This window comes from Mandrillus leucophaeus, unplaced genomic scaffold, assembly GCF_000951045.1.
Source record: "Mandrillus leucophaeus isolate KB7577 unplaced genomic scaffold, Mleu.le_1.0 Scaffold317, whole genome shotgun sequence".
NCBI lineage: Eukaryota > Metazoa > Chordata > Mammalia > Primates > Cercopithecidae > Mandrillus > Mandrillus leucophaeus.
Genome location: NW_012103332.1, coordinates 1,295,671 through 1,317,343, shown reverse-complemented (window position 1 = coordinate 1,317,343; position 21,673 = coordinate 1,295,671). Strand labels below are relative to the sequence as shown.

The following is a 21,673-nucleotide window of genomic DNA, read 5'->3' as shown; positions in this document are numbered from 1 at the left end:
AACTGTCAGGGCTCAGCAGGAAGATTTTGGCTGTCCACACCCTCGGTAGCTGGAGGCTGAGTGCAGTCAAGGGGGATTCGGCTTTTGGATCTGGAAATGGTTCGGCCTTGCAGAGGTCACTTGTCACAGCCAACTGGGGAAAGATAGCACACCTGGGGCTGCCGGTTCTGCAAAGAGAGCAGGCGCTGCCTGACTTCCAGCAGGGGCTTTGATATCAGTCTTAATATCTGTGGCAGCAACAGGAGCTGCAGGCTGTGCAAGTTGGAGGAAGACACCTGGAAAAGAAAAATAAGCTCACTTTTCTGCTGGGAGAAACTTTCAAGAGAAGTCAGAAACAGTGGCAAAGGCTGATGAGGTCACATGTGCGCAGGGTGCTTAAAGCGGGCCTTACTTCACCTATTCCATCACCCTGAGGATCTCCGTTTTAATCTGAACAAGGGCTTCGGTCTCTGTGCTTCCTCACTTGGCCTCATGGCTGGTATAGGAGAAAAACCATTCATCAATTTCTATCTCTACCACAAATTAGGTGAATGACTTTGAGCAATCCATCTTTCTGTGCCTTAGTTTCCTCATCTGTAAATTGGAAATAATACCACCTATCTAGAAAGAGTCTTAGCATGTAAAAATCAATCAGTATAGCTCTGCATGGAAGGCCACACTGTAAATGGTCAGCACATGGTAGATATGTTTGTTGAAGGTGTTCGCCTTGACGGAGAGGACCCCGTGGACAGTCCAATAGACCTGGTTTCAAATCCCACCTGTAATAGTCAGGGTTCTTTAGAGGGACAGAGCTAATAGGATAGATGTATATATGAGAGCAAGTTTATTAAGGAGAAGTGACTCACATGATCACAAGGTAAAGTCCCACAATAGACCATCTGCAAACTGAGGCACAAGGAAGCTAGTGGTGGATCAGTTCAAATCCCCAAACCGCAAAAGTAGGGAAGCTGACAGTGCAGCCTTCAGTCTGTGGCCAAAGACCCCAGAGTCCCTGGCAAGCCACTGATGTGAGTCCAAGAGTCCGAAAGCTGAAGAGCTTGAAGTCTGGTGTTCAAGGGCAGGAAGCATCCAGCATGGGAGAAAGATGAAGGCTGGAAGACTCAGCAAGTCTGCTCTTCCACCTTCTCCTGGATGCCTTATTCTGGCAGCACTGGCAGCTGATTAGATGATGGCCACCCAGATTGAGGGTGGGTCTGCTTCTCCCAGCCCACTGACTCAAATGTTTACCTCCTTTGGCAGCACCCTCACAGACACACCCAGGAGAAATACTTTGCATCCTTCAATCCAATCAAGTTGATACTCAATATTAACCATCATTCCACCTCTGCCTCTGCCTTACTAGCTGTGGGACCTTAGCTAAGAGTTTTTACCTTGTGTCCTCATCAGTAGTTTGCCCGGAACACTCTCAGATTATGCCTGACATCCTAATGTGATTATTAATACCACCCCCTTACACTCTCAAAATGTCTGAGTTTGGAAAGTAAACAGCATGGTGTCTCTACTCATCAATAAAATGGACAGTGCCATGCCCAAGGACTTTTATGAGGGAGAATGAAGGGAATGCAAAGGAAAAACCCTGATAAACATGGAAATGCCACCCGCTTTCCACCATAGCAGTCTTGATAAAGTACATGCATGGAAACATCAGTTCATTAACAAGGAGAAGCAGAAATTTATATTCCACCCCAGCCAGTCACAAAGACACCAACGTGGAAATGCGTTCACACCATCAATTAACCTCAGCATTGCTAAAGTTATCAAGCTACCCCTAAAGTCCTTCTCCTGCCCACTCCATGTCCCCAGGTCTACTTCACATTTGAACCCCTGTACCTTCCCATCTCTCACCTCCCCTCTTTCTACTCAGTGCTTCCCTATGCAGATCAATTTAGTGTCTCAGAACCATTTACAATTCAAATGTTCTTTCTCGCCATATCATAATACAATATAATAAACCCTTGTAGGTAATCAGGAAATAATTAATTGTGGTACTACCAGAGTGACTGTCTGATTTGCTGACTCTGAAGGGGTTTCTGAGACATGGGATATTCTGTTTTTAAAGCTGGGACAGTAAGTTGGTTCCCCTAAGTACCGTGGCAGTGTGGATTAGAAAGCAATAGGAGTTCAGAAAAGGACATTTTGGGGCAGGCTTCAGTGGAGGGGACAGCAGGACTCTGAAAAGCTGGAAAATGTTTCTCCAAAAGAGACCCTAGGACACAGATGCCAGTGAAGGCAGTCTGTTTGGGGGGTGATCCCAGGAGACATCAGGAGGGAGTGGGCACTGAGGCAGGGCAGGGCCAGGCAGGCAGCCATGGAGTGCATTTCAGGGCAAGTTCCTGCTGTGGGCACCTGCAGCATGATCCTCTGGGGAGCTCTGGAAGACTGTGGGGGAAGACAACTGCATCCTCTCACAGGAAGCATGAAGGCACCAGCTCTCTTCAGTCCATCCTGGGGAGAGGCTCTGTCAGCTCCCCAGCCCTTCTGGCTTGTGAAAAGCCAACAAAAACCTCTGCCAGGGATGCCAGCAGGCAGGTGGAGGTGACAGCCTGAGGTGGTGAGGGAGGATAGAGTAAAGACCAGCCATTCACATCTGCCTCAGCATTCCAGGGTCTGAGCTGGAGAACAACAGAACTGCACAGGATTTAAGATGCTGTCTAGCCCAGGGACTGTGGCTTCTTCCGGGCTCTGTCTTCAGTTTCCAACCCTGCACTCCCTCCAAGCAGGAACTCGGTACCTTTTGTTCACTGAATGAACAAACAAAGTTCTGCAGCTGGGAAAACCAAGACCTAGGCTGAGGGTGCAATGGCCTCACATCACAGGAATGAGTGGGAACCTAGGTTCTGAGCTATGTCCCCTGGATCCTTGACCCTATTTCAGGCAGCCTTATAACTCCAGCACCCATACAAAGAACGCTTTTTTGTTTTTTTTAACTTTTATTTTCGTTTCAGGGGTTCATGTGCAGGTTTGATATATAGGTAAATTGCACGTTACAGGAGTTTGATGTACAGATTATTTCATCACCCAGGTAATAAGCATAGTATAGTACCTGTTTTTTCAGTCCTCACCCTCCTCCCATCCTGCACCCTCAAGTAGGCCGCAGTATCTGTTGTTCCCTTGTGTCCATGTGTGCTCAATGTTTAGCTCCCACTTGTAAGTGAGAACATGTGTTTGGTTTTCTGTTCCTATGTTAGTTCACTTAGGATAATGGCCTCCAGCTCCATCCATGTTGCTGCAAAAGACATGATCCTTTTCTTTTTAATGGCTGCATAGTATTCCATGGCATATATGTACCACATTTTCTTTACCCAGTCTGTTGTTAACGGGCGTTTAAGTTGATTCCATGTCTTTGCTATTGTGAATAGTGCTGCAGTGAACATACACATGCATCTGTCTTTATGGTAGAACAATTTATATCCCTTTGAGTATGTACCCAATAATGGGACTGCGGGATCAAATGGTAGTTCTGTTTTAAGTTCTTCGAGAAATTGCCAGACTGCTTCCACAGTGGCTGAACTAACACATTCCCACCAACAGTACATAAGCTTTCTGTTTTCTCTGCAACTTTGCCAGCATCTGTTATTTTTTTACTTTTTAAGACTAGCCATTCTGACTGATGTGAGATGGTATCTCATTGTGGTTTTGATTTGCATTTCTCTAATGATTACTGATATTGAGCATTTTTTCTTGTTCTTGTTGGCTGCATGTATATCTTCTTTTTAAAAGTGTCTGTTCATGTCCTTTGCCTGTTTTTAAATGGGGTTGCTTTCTGCTTGTTGATTTGCTTAAGTTCCTTACAGGTTCTGGATATTAGACCTTTGTCAGATGCATAGGTTGCAAATATTTTCTCCCATACTCTGGGTTGTATGTTTACTCTATTTATAGTTTCTTTTGCTATGCAGAAGTTCTTTAGTTTAATTAAGTTCCATTTGTCAATTTTTGTTTTTGTTGCAATGGATTTTGGCATCTATGTCATAAAATCTGTGTCAGGGACTATGTCCAGAATGGGTATTTCCTAAGTTTTCTTCCAGAGTTTTTATAGATTTGGGTTTTTACATTTAAGTCTTTGATCCATATTGAGTTGATTTTTGTATATGGTGTAAGGAAGGGGTCCAATTTCAGTCTTCTGCATATACTTCACCAATTATCCCAGCACCATTTATTGCACAGGAAGTCCTTTCCCCATTGCTTGTTTTTGTCAGCTTTGTTGAAGATCAGATGGTTGTAGGTAGGTGACGTTATTTCTGGACTCTCTTTTCTGTTCCATTGGTCTATGTGTTTGTTTTCATACCAGTACCATGTTGTTTTGGTTACTGTAGCCTTGTAGTATAGTCTGAAGTCATGTTGCCTCCCGCTTTGTTCTTTTTGCTTAGGATCTTGGCTATTTGGGCTCTTTTTTTGGTTTCATATGAATTTTATAGTAGTTTTTTCTAATTCTGTGAAGGATACCATTAATAGTTTGACATGAGTTGCATTGAATCTGTAAATTGCTTTGGACACTATGACCATTTTAACAATACTGATTTTTCCTATCATGAGCTTGGAATGTTTTTCTATTTGTTTGTGTCATCTCTGATTTCTTTCAGCAGTGTTTTGTAATTTTCATTGTAGGGATATTTCACCTCCCTGGTTAGCTCTATTCCTAGGAATTTTATTTTGTGTGTTTGTGTGGCTATTGTGAATGGGACTGAATTCTTGATCTTGTGCTCAGCTTGGATGTTGTTGGTGTACAGAAATGCTACTGGTTTTAGTGCATTAATCTTGTATCTTGAAACTTTGCTAAAGTTGTTTATCAGATCAAGAAGCTTTCTGGCAGAGACTATGGAGTTTTCTAAGTATAAAATTATATTGTCTGCAAACAGAGATAGTTTGACTTTTTCTCTTCCTATTTGGATGTCTTTTATTTCTTTCTCTTGCCTGATTGCTCTGGTTGGGACTTGCAGTACTATGTTGAATAGGAGTGGTGAGAGTGGGCAGCCTTGTCTGGTTCTAGTTGTCAAGGGGGATGTTTCCAGCTTTTGCCCACTCAGTATGATGTTGGCTCTGGGTTTGCCATAGATGGCTGTTATTATTTTGGCATATGTTCCTTCAATGCCAAGTTGTGGAGGCTTTTTAACATGAAGGGATATTAGTTTTATCAGAAGTCATTTCTGCATCTATTGAGATGATCATGTAGTTTCTGTTTTTACTTTTGTTTATGTGATGAATCACATTTATTGATTTGTATATGTCGAAGGAATCTTACATTCCAGGAATAAAGCCTACTTCACTATAGTGGATAGCTTTTTGATGTGCTGCCGGATTTGGTTTGCTAGTATTTTGTTGAGGATTTTTGCATCTATGTTCATCAAGGATATTGGCCTGAAGTTTTATTTTGTGTATGTATGTGTCTCTGCCAGGTTTTGGTATCAGGATCATGCTGGCCTCATAGGATGAGTTGAAGAGGATTCCATCCTCCTCAATTTTTTGGAATAGTTTTGTTAGGAATAGTACCAGCTCTTCTTTATGCATCTGGTAGAATTCAGTTGTGAATCCATCTGTTCTTGAGCTTTTTCTGGTTGGTAGGCTTTTAACTACCACTTCAATTTCATAAGTTGTTATTGGTCTCTTCAGGATTTCAGTCTCTTCTTTGTTCAATTTTGGGAGGTTGTATATTTCCAGGAATTTATCAGTTTCTTCTTGGTGTTCATAATAGTCTCTGAGGGCTTTTTGTATTTCTGTGGGGTCAGTGGTAATGTCTCTTTGTCATTTCTGATTGTGTATTTGAATTTTCTCTCTTTTTAAATTAGTTTAGATAGTGGCCTATCAGTCTTATTTATTCTTTAAAAAAATCAGCGCTTGAATTCATTGATCTTTTGTATTTTTTTGTGTCTCAATTTCTTTCAGTTCAGCTCTGATTTTGGTTATTTCTTATCTTCTGCTAGCTTTGGGATTGGTTTGCTAATTCCTCTAGGTGTGATGTTAGGTTGTTTATTTGAGATCTTTCTAACTTTTTGATATGGGCATTTAGCACTATGAACTTTTTTCTTAACACTGTTTTAGCTGTGTCCCAGAGATTCCGGTATGTTATATCTTTGTTCTCATTAGTTTCAAACAATTTCTTTATTTTTGCCTTAATTTCATCGTTCACCCAAAAGTCATTCAGGAGCATGTTGTTTAATTTTCATATAATTGTATGGTTTTCAGTGATCTTCTTAGTAAAGATTTCTATTTTTATTGCACTGTGTTCCAAGGGTGTGACTGGTCTAATTATTTTTTCAATTTGCTGAATATTGTTTTATGGCCAATTGTGTGGTCAATTTTGGAGTACGTGCAAATGAGAAGAATGTCTATTCTGTTGTTTTTGGGTGGAGAATTCTGTAAGTGTCTGTCAGGTTCATTTGGTCAAGTGTTAAGTTCAGGTCCCAAATATCTTTGCTGGTTTTCTGCCCTGATCATCTGTCTGATACTGTCATTGGGGTGTTGACTTCTCCTGCTATTATTGTGTGCTGTGTCTCCTTGTAGGTCTCTAAGAACTTGTTTTATGAATCTGAGTACTCCATGTTGGGTGCATATATATCTAGCATAGTTAGGCATTCTTGTTGAATGGAGCCATTTATCATTACGTAATGCACTTCTTTGTGTTATTTATTTTTGTTGGTTTAAAATCTGTTTTGTCTGAAATTAGAATAGCAACCCCTGATTTTTTCTGTTTTCCATTTGTTTGGTAAATTTTTCTCCATCCTTTTACTTTGAGTCTATGGGTGTCATTGAATGTGAGATGTGTGTCTTGAAGAAGACAGCATATAGTTGGGTCTGGCTTCTTTATCAAGCTTGTCACTTGTGCCTTTTTTTTTTTTTTTTTTTTTTTTTTTTTTGAGAGGGAGTTTCACTCTGTCGCTCAGTCTGGATCTCAGCTCACTGCAACCTCTGCCTCCCAGGTTCAAGTGATTCTCGTACCTCAGCCTCCTGAGTAGCTAGGATTACAGTGCATACCACCACGTCCAACTAATTTTGTATTTTAGTAGAGATAGGGTTTCACCATGTTGGCCAGGCTGACCTTAAGTGATCCGCACATCTCGGCCTCCCAAAGGGCTGGGATTGCAAGCATGAGCCACCACACCTGGCCTCTGTGCCTTTTAATTGGGGCATTTTGTCCATTTACATTCAAGGTTAATACTGGTATGTGCAGATTTGATTCTGTCATCATATTATTAGCTGATTATTTTACAGACTTGATTGTGTAGTTGTTTTACAGTATCACTGGTCTGTGTATTTAAGTGTGTTTTGGTAGTGGCCAGTAATGGTCTTTCCTTTCCATATTTAGCACTCCCTTCAGGAACTCTTATATGGCAGATCTGGTGGTAATGAATTCCCTTAGCACTTGTTTATCTGAAAAGCATCTTATTTCTCCTTTGTTTATGAAGCTTAGTTTGACTGGCTACAAAATTCTTGACTGGAATTTCTTTTCTTTAAGAGTACTGAATATAGGCCCCCAGTCTCTTCTGGCTTGTAGGGTTTCTGCTGAAACATCCACAGTTAGCCTGATGGGGTTCACTTTGTTGGTCACCTGCCTCTTCTCTACAGCTGCCTTTAACATTTTTTCTTTCATTTTGACCTTGGAGAATCTGATGGACTATGTATCTTGGGGATGTTCATCTTATATATTATCTTGCAGGGGTTCCCTGCTTTTCCTGAAGGAAATTTTCATGGACAATATCCTCAAACATGTTTTCCAAGTTGCTTGCTTTCTCTCCCTCTCTTTCAGAGACACCAGTGAGTCATAGATTTGGTCTCTTTACATAATCCCATATTGCTCAGAGATTTCGTCCTTTCTTTTTATTCTTTTTTCTTTATTTTTATTGACTGAATTATTTCTGAAAACCAGTCTTCAAGCTTTGAGATTCTTTCTTCATCCTAGGCTATTCTGCTTCTAGTACTTGTGATTATATTATGCATTCTTGAAGTGAGTTTTTCAGCTCTATTAGATAGGTTTGGTTTTTTTCTTAAAATGACCATTTCATCTTTCACCTCCTGTATTGTTTTATTGAATTCCTTAGATTCCTTGGGGGTTTTGACCTCCCAAATCTCAGTGATCTTCATTCCTATCCATATTCTGAATTCTAGGTCTGTCATTTCAGCCATTTCACTATGGTTAAGAACCGTTGCTGGGGAATTAGTGTGGTCATTTGGAGATAAAAAGATGCTCTGGCTTTTTGAGTTGCCAGAGTTCTTGCACTGGTTCTTTCTCATCTGTGTTGACTAATGGCCCTTCAATCTTTGAGGCTGCTGACCTTTAGATAGGGTTTTTTTTGCTTTTATCTTCTTTGATACCCTTGGGGGTTTGATTGCGGCATGAGGTGGGTTCAGTTGACTGTCTTCATTTCGGGAAGATTTTAGGGAGCCAATGCTCAGCTCAGCACTCCTGGATTGCATGCTCTGGCTCTGGGGGACTGACATTGGGCCCCTAGATTTGTTCTCTGGCCCCTCAAGGTTAGGAACCTGTTACGCTGAATGGGCCAAGGTGTTCCCAGCCCATTGACCAAAACACTCCAATGGGTGTGCCAGCCAAAGCACTTCAGCAGTGGGATCCATACTCGCTCACATGTGCCAGCAGCTGCAACAGTGCAGTGGGGTGCATGTGCATTGGCTGGGGTGGGGCGCAGCAGGAGTTGGGTGACGGTGTTCCTGCACATAGCTGGGCCAGTGATGGAAGGCAGCAGAGCAGGGGTGGGACACTGGTGGGAGTGGGGTTGCCAGCACCTGTGCTAGTCCTTGCACCAGTGGGGGTGGGGCAATGGCAGGAGCAGGGTTGCCAGTGTCCATTTGTGCATTCATGCTGGCAGTGGCAGCATGGCAGGGTACCCATGTATCAGTAGGGGGCACAGCAGGGTGCACACATGCCAGCAGTGGAGGCATTATGGGGTACATGCACACACATGTACTGGAAGAGGGGGAGGCAAGGTCCACTCACAGTGCACCACCAAAGTGATGATGGAGTGGTGGGGAGTGGGGCATGAACAAGTGTGTGCCAGTGAAAGGAGGCTGTGGTGAGGGGAGGCTGTGGGTGGGCTGGTGCACACCAGTGGGGGCCAGTCTGCTAGAGTTCTCCAATGGTCAGACATGGTCTACTGGCAAAGGAGCCATGATGAGGGCCCCAGGAAAGCACCCTGGTTGGGCATCTGACACTGCACTACACATGGGCACAGCCAGGCTGGGGCCCCAAGAGAGTCCAGCAGATAGGGGGCATTCAGAATGTACTGGCTTCATCCCACAGGCAAGGCCACCCTGCTCTGTCCAGGTCTGACAGTCACGCAAAGGCTAACGCCTTGTAGAGGAGCATGGCAAGCCTTGGGGAATGGGCTTTACTGGCTATGCTTCACTGCAGATGTTCCCACATCAAACCCTCTGGGCACTACACAGGCCGGAGTCCTGCCCCTGCCACCGTCTAAGCAGTTCTCCCTGCCATCTCAAGTCTCTGTGGGGTTGTGGGGTCTCCTGCTGCTAGGATTCTGGAAGTCCATGGTGAGAGCAGGCCATTACTCACCTGTTCAACTCACCCCTTCCTCAGGAGTCACTGGGGGCCAGGAAACAAATCCCTTTGCTTAACAGCCCCATGCAGGGTTCCCAGACTTCCCGGCTTCAGCCCAGCATCTGCATCCTCCCTCTATCCACTCTCAATGCCTTCTCTCTGAGGATATGGCTTGAGTGTGCCAGTCTTCCTGATGTCCCAGTCCGTTGGTGGGAGATGTTCCTCCTAGTTTGACCCTCTTTTATCTAGTCACCCTTACTTTTCTATTTCAGCACCCCCTCCCAGCCCTGTGCTCATCCAAAAAGGAAGAATGTTAAAATGCGCCCATGAGAACCTACCAGCCAGACTGCTGGCCTCTGTCTTTATTGAAACAGAAACTCCTCACCAAGCTTAGAAACAGGTCATCTGAGTGTGCTTAACTCACCACCAACCAGAACACATTGCTGTGGGTTTGTTCTGATGGACTTTAATTGTGTTTTCTAACCTGCTAATTAACTGTCCCACTCATTATGCTGTAGCAGCTTCCTCTTTTTAATTAGAATTAACAGTCAGTTTGGCCTTACATGGCCCGTTTGCTCCTGAGGCTGTTCAAAAACATCCTCTCCCCCAGACAATCCAGGATAGTAATGTTCAAGCCTATTGATTCAACTAAAGAACACAGATTTTAAATCCCACTGGAAAATAGTGTATGTCAAAATAGACTAATGAATAGTCAAGAGGAAGAATCTCTTTACATTTCCCTAGAGCAGAGATCAGGAAACAATCTTAGTCTTATGACCGATCCTACACAAATTCAAGTTAGAATCACCATGTATGGTTGTTAACGATGCTGAGAGGCATGAACTTCTTTTTCACAAACATCTTGCCTTGTGTTTCTGGAGTTCTGAACCACTGTTTCCTAACCAGTGTCCCCGTCTGCCTCCACTTCCCCCCTCTGCTGACCCATATCCCACTCTGCATCAGGGACACTTTTCAAATCACAAATCTGCTCTTGTTTCTCGCCTCCTAAAACCCTTCAACGGGCCTACAGCTTCTGCATGCAAACTCCTGCCCCAAGCATGGCCTCCTAGACACCCTGGAATCTACCGTTGCTGGCCCCTCACAAGATGCCTCTGCTGTCCCACCTCCCCATCAGAGCCGGGCTCTCACCAAACCTGCACCCTGTTTAGCCCTCCGTCTCCTCAACTGCATAAAGAATTTCCGGCAGGGTGCTGTGGCTCAAGCCTGTAATCCCAGCACTTTGGGAGGCCGAGGCAGGCGGATCACGAGGTCAGGAGATTGAGACCAGCCTGACCAGCATGGAGAAACCCCGTCTCTACTAAAAATACAAAATTAGCCGGGCGTGGTGGGGGCACCTGTAGTCCCAGATACTCAGTAGGCTGAGGCAGGAGAAAGGTGTGAACCCGGGAGGCAGAGCTTGCAGTGAGCCGAGATCACGCCACTGCACTCCAGCCTGGGCAACAGAGTGAGACTCTCTCAAAAAAATAAAAGAAAAAGAATTTCCACTCATCCTTAAAAGATCTGTTTAACTATCATCATTTTCCCTTCATCTGCACATTCAGCAAACATCTGTGAAGCACCCAAGAGACAAACATGATTTGCTATGGGGGAAGCAACAGTGAGAAAAAGAGACAAAATGCCTGCCCTCAAGGAGCACAATGAACAAGCAAAAGATAAATGCAAAGATGAGGATGCAATCCATGGAAATAAATAAACATGAGGCTGTGATCGAGAATAAGATAGTGGTGGAGGGACCTCCCCCTTTTGCCTAATTAAATAGATGCTCATGTCTCATGCCCATTCCTGGAGAAGTCTCCTTTCCATTTTTTTTTAGAAAACATATCCCGTGTGGTTAGACCACAGGCTTGCATAGATACTTTTGCTGGCTACCTGGCTGGGCTGTGTAGAAGGGGAGAAAGGCACCATTGCTTCTTTATCCTATACTGGGAGCCAAGCTCATGTGAAGTAAATTGCCCATATCCTTGTGCGCCCTGAAATCTTTCCAAGGCTGGGGGGCATTTCCAGCAGTGGGAACAGTCAAAGCGTGGGTGAGCACCAGGAATTCGCAAGGAGGACACAATAGAGCAGTCAGTCAGGCTAGTTTGGAAGTCCTAGATCCTACTCCTCTGAAACATGGGGAGTCTCACTCCACCTCTCTGGCCTCAGTTTCCCCACCTGAAATATTGGGTTGGGGCTGGCCTAGGGGGTCCCTAAGGTATTTTCTGCCTCTAACTTTTGCAGTGTTTCTGGATACAACAGGAGGAAACTTCCTTTGCTCTTTCAGTTCAGACCAATGACTCCTGATAATTTGATCTTCCTTGCCCAAGATCAACAATGTCTGATGCCATATATGATGCCATTTTATCACTCCTTTTCTAAAATAATTAGAAACCCTACAAAGAGAAAACCTTTCAAGAACACATAGAAAGTGCTCAATACATTTTTACTATTTTATTGCTGCCCAATAAAGGAGAACATTAATCTTGTGCTTGGGCCTGGCTTTCTTGACTCAGTGGACCTCAGATGCTGATGGCTCCTCAAAGGCAGAAGTTGAATCAGCTTTCTGCCACCATCGATGCCCCAGCGTGGCTCCTGGCACATAGTCAGTTCCCAGCAAACACTGAGGGGATTAATGACGAGCAGAAGAGGAATCGCCATAATCATTGATATTGATTGGGCCTTTGCCACTGATATGGTTTGGCTCTGTGTGCCCACCCAAATCTCATGTCAAATTGTAATCCCCATGTGTCAGGGGAGGGACCTGGTTGGAGGTGATTGGATCACGGAGGTGGTTTCCTTTATGCTGTTCTCATGACAGTGAGTGAGTTCTCATGAGATCTGATGGTTTAAAAGTGTGTGACATCTCCGCCTTCACTTTCTCTCCCCTGTTCTGCCACAGGAAGATACACTTGCTTCCCCTTCCCTTTCCACCATGATCATAAGTTTCCTCAGACTTCTCCAGCCATGCAGAACTGTAAGTCAATTAAGTCTCGTTTCTTCATAAATTACCCGGTCTCAGGTAGTTCTTTACAGCAGTGTGAAAACGGACTAATATAGCCACACATTAAACACGTTGCTAAACACTATCTCATTTAATCCCCAGTTCAGACCTAAGAGGCAGGAACTCCTGTTCTGTCCTCATTTTATGTACAAGAAAATGGAGAGCCAGTGATACGACTTACCTGTGGTCACACAACTTGGAAGTGGAGAGGGGGAATTTAAACTGGATTAAACCTGGTGACTAAGAGAAAATATATCTAAAGGATTAAGTGACATATGGACACACTTGTGGAGATTTTTAAGGAGATTTCTAGGCATTTGGGGGGCGGGCTTTAGAAATTGATGATAGTGGTTCCATTGGAAGAATTTTAATAAATATGAATTAAAGAAAAGTTTGGGCAGTACCCTTTATTTCTTTTATGTAAACATGAAATTACAATTGAGCTTTCTCTTGGTTACTTGGGCAAGAGTTAGTGCCAGTGCTCTTAGCTACTAGCCTGGCCACCTCCACATGGTAATAATTTGCCATGTGCCAAGTAAGCACTATCAAGGTTTCGACTTTACTGAGATTTTAAATGGCTCATTAAGTGAGATTATAGGCAAGGAAACTGAGGTCTAGAGAAGGACCAAGGCCTCCCACCTAGTGGTCGGCAGAGCCAGAGGAGCCCATTGAGAGTCAGGGTGAGGCAAGGCTCTGCAAGGAGCCCCCAGGAAGCATCTGCCGCACCTTCTCATCCCTGGTTGCTCAGCAGCCTCGCCTGCCTCCCTACCTAGGAAGCACATGCCTGAGGAGGTGGGTGTCTAAGCTCCTCTCAGAAATGAGGACAGCCCTCGCATACATCCTCTGAGGGGAGGAGCTTCCTGTGTGCACTCTGGTCCCACCCCTCTCAACAGGCTGCAGGGCATGAGTTCTAATTGCTTATATATCTTGGCTGTTGTCATAGAACAGATCTGTTTGGGAGCGTGTGCATTTTCAAATTCTCAAATGTCTCTCCTAGAGAAAGGGCAGAGGAGAAAGTCTCTTACCTGAGTCTGGATCTCTTGGTTTCGGAGCCAAGTCTATCATTTACTGCTTGTGCCACCTTGAGCAAGTCACTCTCTACTCTGGGTCGCAAATTCCTCACCAGTTAAATGGAGTTAGAGTAACTGCCTCCCAAGATAGTTCTTACATCATCTAGTAGAGTCTGCAAATGCCTAGCACAGAACTTGACATGTAAATGTCGGATGGAAATGGATGAATGAGTGGATGAACAAGATAAAGTCTATTGACATAAACAAAGCAGAATGGCCATGAAGGGTTTTCAAAATGATTATAGTTCAATAAAAGAAAAGAGCTATTTTTAAACCTGATGCTTAGCAGAAAAGTTATTTAAAGGATTAAGTGACATATGGACACACTTAAGGAAATTTCTAAGGGGGTTTCTAGGCATTTTGAAGGGCTTTAGAAATTGATGATTGTACTTCCATTGGAAGAATTTTAATAAAAATGAATTAAGGAAAAGTTTGGGCAGTTGCCCTTTATTTCTTTTATTCAAAAATAAAATTAAAATTGAACTTTTTCTAGGGTACATGGGCAAGAGTTAGAAAATAGAGAGGAGGGAGAAAGGGCCTAAAGATAATATGTAGGAAACGTCACTGGAAGCAGAAATAACAAAGCTGGCTCTAGAGAAATACCACAGGTGCACGTTGCTAAGCATAGTCTCATTTAATGCACAAAACAAAACTAAGTAAGAATTATTATTATCTTCATTGTATAGATGAGAAAACTGAGAACCATAGGTACATGTGGTCACATAGCTAGTAGGTAAAGTGATGGGAATTTTTATCAGGTTTATCGCTGGAGAAAGAAAGGTAGCAGATAGTTCCTCACTGTAGACACCAGGGCGCTGTTGCCACAAGACAGCTTGGTTGTTAGGCCAGCTGATCTGGAGCACAGATTCACAGAGAACAGAGATTTGGAGGAAAAGGCAGTTTTCAAAAAGTAATTCTTATATGAAGAACATGCATAATTCAATTCCTTTTCACTTGAACATAACTAAATGTAACTATTAGGAATTTACCAATGAGGTGGAAGAATGTTTCTTTGCTTATGAACATTTCTGAAGGAAAAGTAATGGCATTATTAACGAAGTAGATCGATACATTATTAATGAAGTAAACAATGTCTCAAAATTATTAGGAATATTTTTAGGTTATCTACAGAATTTTTTAAATTACTTGGCAAATTTTTACATAGAATACTCAATTAATCAGCACGTATTTTCTACTTTCCTGGCAAGAAGGGAGGAAAATGAGTAGGGGAGGGAAAGAGATGGGGAGAGAGAAAGAGGGGAATAAAATAATTTCAAGGTGAGGGACAGATACCTCAATCCATATCACCTCTTGATATTCTGTGAAGAAAGGAGTCAGAGGGACTTTTTTTTTTTTTTAACTAAATCTGGCTCTTCCACCAAGTTTTATGACCTTGAGCAAATACATTTCCCTCTCTGAGCCTCATTTTCCTAATCTGTAAAATAAGAGTTTTTATTTTACCTAGAGTCCTAGGCTTCTATGCCTCAAATGCATGGATTCAAATCTGGTTTCCTTTTCCACAATGTATGTGCTACTAAGGCAAGAGCAACTATATGTTATTGGGAAAGCCCTTTTCTGCCAAAGCAAATTGGCGGGCAGACCACCCGCTCAGGAAAAAGAGTTAGTCAACCAGTGTGGCTCAGTGTCCATGGGATCCAGGAGCCAGGAAGCTTACTCCGATCACATGATTCATAGTCTCCTGGAACATGCGTCTTCTGAATAATCATCATCATCATCATTAAAAGCTATTGAGTGTTCATCACACCTCAGACACAATTCAATGTGTATTATCTGTATTAGGTCCTTTAAGCTTTGCAATGACCCCATGAAATCAATTCCATTGTCCTTGCTTACAGAGGAGGAAATTCGAGCCGGAAAGGTGAACTAATGTGCCCAAGGTCACACAGAGCCTGCAAGTGGCAGAATCAAGACTCTAACCGAGATGGTCTGATTGAAGCAGCATGCTCCAAACTATAGTATCAGACCCCCACCCAGGCCCCTAACTACAGTGTTACACCCTTACCTCAGGCCCCTAACTTTAGGGTAAGACCCCCACTGCACACTCCTAATTAGAGTGTGGGACCTCCACCCCATGTTCTTAACCCTAGTGTTATACCCCAGCTCCTGAAACGAGTACTTAGGTGTATATGATATAAAGATTTTCATCACTGTTGTTATTAGTAATGGCTACCTGATTATTGCAATAGTCACTGAGAAGTTAAACACTTAAGGAATAGATGGCAGTAGCAAAGATTCTTGTTACCTTCCCCAAATCCCGTGGTCCACACCCTTTTGTGAATCCCGGACAGACCTGCGACTGCTCCCATATGTGGCTTTTTGCCTGAGGACTTCCCCGGCCCTCTCAGCCCACATTGTGGCCGGCCAAAAGCACTGTTCAAAGTGTAACAGTCAGTGACTGATGGGACATGGTGGATAGATAACCCAGCCCTCTTACCCCTCAGATGGGGTAACTCTGAGATGTGTTTTCCACAGTTTCCCAAGGGTCCCAGTTGGATTAAGATGTGGCTGACCATGGTGGTGTTGCTAATAACACACCCCTTATCCACCTCCTTCACTTCTCTGCACTCTTCCCTGCATTTTCTGGGATCAACTGGCACATAAACTGCTTCTCAGTGTCTGCTTCTGGGGCAATCCAGAATAGGATACTCAAACAAGATAACAAAGAAGACTCTAATAAGATAACAAGATGAGTGGACCCACATGCATAATTAATTGGGGCTAATTTTCAAAGTTTAAGCTATATTGGACTGTTGGGCAACCGTCCACTCCCAGTCGTTTTTGATTTGTTGGAGTGCAAGCCTTGCTGGCAGCGTAGCAGAGTGATAACGGTGAAAGGTCTGGAGAGATTCAGACTTGAGTTGGCCCTAGCTTTGTGTCTTTGTCACCCTGGGTTGCTTGGTTGGGTCAGCTTGCTCAGTGATTGTGTGTGTGCAGTGCTTACCTTGAAAGCTTTACCTTGATGGGGCAATTGTCTCTGAATTCAGTCCCTTCCTTTCATCTCACCTGCCATGATCTGAGCCCTCCTGAACAACTATTGCTTCCTCCCTGGACTGCCCTGACAGCCCCCTGCATCCACTCCTACACCCTCTCAGCTTTTCTCCAAACAGCAGTGACCTCTGTGAAATGCAAATTGATCACCTCAACTGCTGCCTAGCAGCCCAAAGTAGTTTTCTTCAACTGCAAATCCCTCTCCATGATCTACAAGAGGCTGCTTCATTGCCCCTGCTCACATTTGCTACCTCACCCCATTCCTCTCTGCCTCCTTCAGGTGTCTGGACAGATTGGCCCCTATCGTAGACCTTGGCCCAATCCTTTCGCCTGTAGGACCTCTGCCGGCCCCTTTCTCCACCCAGCATCATCTTCCCCAGATCTTCAGGAGCCACCTCTCCTTCTTCAATCCACATCTCCACCATTTCCTCCGCAGGGCATCCTTCTCCACCCAGTACCAAAATAGACAGTGTATCTCCTCCAGAATGTTGATCACATTTTGTATTTATATTTATTTATTCATTTGCTCACTCCCCTTTTTTATTTTTATTTTTTTATTTCCGTAGGTTTTTTTTTGGAGGGGGGAACAGGTGGTGTTTGGTTACATGAATAAGTTCTTTAGTGGCGATTTCTGAGATTTCGATGCACCCATCACCCAAGCAAAATACATTCACCCAATTTGTAGTGTTTTATACCTCAGGCTGGTGTCCAATATGCATGATCTCGGCTCACTACAACCTCCACCTTCCAGGTTCAAACGATTCTCCTGCCTCAGCCTCCCGAGTAGCTGGGATTACAAGCATGCACAACCACGCCCAGCTAATTTTTGTATTTTTAGTAGAGACGGGGTTTCACCATGTTAGTCAGGCTGGTCTCAAACTCCTGAACTCATGTAATCCACCGGCCTCTGCCTCCCAAAGTGCTGGGATTACAGGCGTGAGCCACCGCGCCTAGCCCCAGTTGTATCATTCTTATGCCTTTGCATCCTCGTAGCTTAGCTCTCACTTATGAGTGAGAACATATGAGGTTTTGTTTTCCATTCCTGGGCTCACTACCATTTTAATGAACAAATCATCCCAGCAGACAAGGGTTCCCCATGAAAGCAAGGACATGCTGCTTTTGACCTCAATGTTGGAACAGTCCCAGCACATAAATAATTGTTGGATGTTGACACAATGAATGGCTCCGTCCTAGTAATTTCCAAATTGTGTTCAGTGTCTCTCTAGAGTTTGGTAAAAGTCCCTGAGGGATTTCCTGTCCATTGTCCACTCTGTCTTGTCTGAGAAACACCCAGGTGTAGATCTCATTGGCAGAGTGGTGACTCCAGTTGGAGATGGGGAGGTTCAAGTGGGATCCCAGCAGTTGTGCTGAGCCCCAGGTCCTGGTCTGGGCAAAGGGTGCGATCACCGGTCTTACTGAACAGGATATGGAGGAATAGAAGGGTATAGACCTCAGACCACATGTGAGTTTGGAAATGTGGCGGGGGCAGCTTGGGTTGTGGTGGTGACTGGAGGCTCTCCTGGCGTCAGAAAGTAAAGGGTAATAAATGCCCTGCAATTGCACAGGACAGTCTCTCAAAATAAAGACTTGTCCCACCCCAATGTCAATGATGTCTCCACTGAGTAACACTAAGTCACCAGGGCGACTCAGAAACTGGGGCCCACTACACATCCAGTCAAGTGGCAGGGGCGGGGCTCTAAAGTGTGGCAGATGGAGATGGATGCTGGAGGCATGACCTCCTCAGATTGATTAATTCCATGTCCTGGCTCACACATTGCAGGTGGCATCCCGTTCATTTTGACTAAGGTGAGTACTTCCAGCAATCTCAGCAGCCAGCTACCTTCATCATCGCAGGCACCGTCAACTGGCTCTCCAACTTTGCTGTTGGGCTCCTCTTCCCATTCATTCAGGTATGACTGAAAAGGAGTCTTTTGCCCATGGGGTTCCCTTTGATTCTGCAGCTTTTAAGGGGTGATTCATAGAGCAGAGGTTGATCTCTCTCCTTTCAACTGGAAACTCATGCTATTTTCCTAAGGAAGGAAGAAACTATGCTTCAGGCACCGTGATGCCTACAGCTTTGTTCTTTTGGCTTAGGACTATACTACAAGGCTACAGTAACCAAAACAGCATGGTACTGGTATCAAAACAGAGATATAGATCAATGGAATAGAACAGAGCCCTCAGAAATAATACCACACATCTACAACCATCTGATCTTTGACAAACCTGACAAAAACAAGAAATGGGGAAAGGATTCCCTATTTAATAAATGGTGCTGGGAAAATTGGCTAGCCATATGTAGAAAGCTGAAACTGGATCCCTTCCTTATACCTTACACAAAAATTAGTTCAAGATGGATTAAAGAGTTAAATATCAGACCTAAAACCATAAAAACCCCAGAAGAAAACCTAGGCAATACCATTCAGGACATAGGCATGGGCAAGAACTTCATGTCTAAAACACCAAAAGCAATGGCAACAAAAGCCCAAATTGACAAATGGGATCTAATTAAACTAAAGAGCTTCTGCACAGCAAAAGAAACTACCATCAGCGTGAACAGGCAACCTACAGAATGGGAGAAAATTTTTGCAATCTATCCATCTGACAAAGGGCTAATATCCAGAATCTACAAAGAACTTAAACAAATTTACAAGAAAAAATCAAACAAACCCATCAAAAAGTGGGCAAAGGAAATGAACAGACACTTCTCAAAAGAAGACATTTATACAGCCAACAGACACATGAAAAAATGCTCATCATCACTGGCCATCAGAGAAATGCAAATCAAAACCACAATGAGATACCATCTCACACCAGTTAGAATGGCGATCACTAAAAAGTCAGTAAACAACAGGTGCTGGAGAGGATGTGGAGAAATAGGAACACTTTTACACTGTTGGTGGGACTGTAAACTAGTTCAACCATTATGGAAGACAGTGTGGCAATTCCTCAAGGAACTAGAACTAGAAATACCATTTGATCCAGCCATCCCATTACCGGGTATATACCCAAAGGATTATAAATCATGCTGCTATAAAGACACATGCACACGTATGTTTATCGCGGCACTATTCACAATAGCAAAGACTTGGAACCAACCCAAATGTCCATCAGTGATAGACTGGATTAAGAAAATGTGGCACATATACACCATGGAATACTATGCAGTCATAAAAAAGGATGTGTTCATGTCCTTTGTAGGGACATGGATGAAGCTGAAAACCATCATTCTGAGCAAACTATCGCAAGGACAGAAAACCAAACACCACATGTTCTCACTCATGAGTGAGAATTTAACAATGAGAACACCTGGACACAGGGTGGGGAACATCACACACTGGGGCCTGTCATGGCGTAGGGGGAGGGGAGGGATAGCATTAGGAGATATACCTAATGTAAATGATGAGTTAATGGGTGCAACACACCAACATGGCACATGTATACATATGTAACAAACCTGCACGTTGTGCACAAGTACCCTAGAATTTAATGTATATATATACAAAAACACTTCCAACTTTATGTCTAATGCATTGAGGATTAGGACTAGAATAAAGGGGCTATATAAGCCAAATATTTTCTCCAAAAGAAAAAAGAAAGAAAGAAACTATGCTTCGGGCAAAACCTTTCATCCCTCTCTCTTTCCTGTGCCTTCCTAGAGCTGCCCTAACTGCTATGGGCTGCTTCTGAGGGCGTGGGCTACCCATTGCTGAGACTATGCAAGGACTCCTAGGTTAGCAACTCAAACCTACAACCTACTTATCATTTTTGCAATGTGCTCATCACTGTGTAAGACAGATTCCATCTAATAGTTCCAGTGCACACTGCAAACCACCACCCATTTAACATCCTCACTGTCATCATCATAACCACAGCTAATGGGATCATCATCCCAAGGGTGACAGTGATCGGTAGGAAAATGCCCACATACTCAAGAATCAGATGTAAGTTCTTTTTGGGTAGGGAAAGAATCTATTCATTGGAAACTGAATTCATTAATTCAACACATATTTACGTTGAGTCCCAGCTGTGTGCCAGGCACTATTCTAGGCAATGAGGATAGAGTGGTAACAAAACGTGTGTTTCCTGGTCCTGGAGCTGAATGGGGAAACAAAGGAGGCAGAAGTGCTATTTGAGACGAGGCAGTCGTGAAGGGCTCTGGAAGGAGGTGGCAGTTGAGCAGAGGCCTGAGTGAAGTGAGGGAGCAGAGCTGTCCGGGAATGGTGAAGTCCTGGCTAGAAAAACAGCAAATGCAGGGCCCTTGGGCAGGGCTAGATTTGGCCTATGTAAGAAACCACCCAGAGGCCTATATGACTGAAACAGAGTGAGCAAGAAAGATGGGTGAGATAGAGGATCAGATCAGAGGGTTATCTGGGAGCAGGAACACAAAAGTCTTTGCAAGCCTTCTGCGCAGAGCAAGGGGCCCAGAAGCATTTGCAGAAGGAGGATGAAGCATCCCTGCTCAAATGCCTACCAGGGCTCTCTGCTGCCCTCTGTGCTGGGTGGTACCACCTGGAGAAGGTGAGAATCTGTCAGATACATCACCATCCATTCTTAGGAGCTATTTCAATCCTGTCCTCCTCCCCTCACCAACTATTCTGTGCACTCAGTTCGGAGTCTGCCTGCTAATTTACTAGTGCCAAGCGCAACACATCCCAGAGATTCTGCTGCCAGCGTGGGTGAGCTGAAGGTCAGTATTTGCGGCACTCCAAGCCCCAGCCACCCCAGTTCCAAGCCTGCATGGTGGCTGTTTCTGCATTCACAGTTACGGAGCAGTTGCTCTGTGCCACCCCCTCCCCCATGCATGGCTTTCTGTGCCCACATCACCTTCACACAGTCCTGAGCTGGAGTTTTTGATCCTTGCCACTGTACAGGCAAGGAGGTCCAGGAAGTAGACGTGGTCAATCCAGGTCCTACAGTCAGCATCAGACCCAGTTTCTCCACTTCACCACCTGGTCCTCATCTTCCCTCTCCATCCATCACCAACTACAGCCTCCTGGTCTCAGAGTTAAAAGGCTGCCACACCCTGTAACTTTCAAGGCATCTTTGTGTTTTAGCAACAACCACTCTATTTCTGAAACATAAGTG

General features: G+C 44.0%; 1 protein-coding gene across 1 annotated transcript in view; it reads left to right on the top strand.

The window, feature by feature from the left end:
* Positions 1–21,673, top strand: part of SLC2A9 (solute carrier family 2 (facilitated glucose transporter), member 9) — a 195,429-nt gene that overhangs the window by 168,703 nt on the left and 5,053 nt on the right. The window contains 2 exon segments of the mRNA XM_011987830.1: positions 18,366–18,388; positions 18,391–18,495. Coding sequence (XP_011843220.1) covers positions 18,366–18,388; positions 18,391–18,495 — 128 coding nt within the window.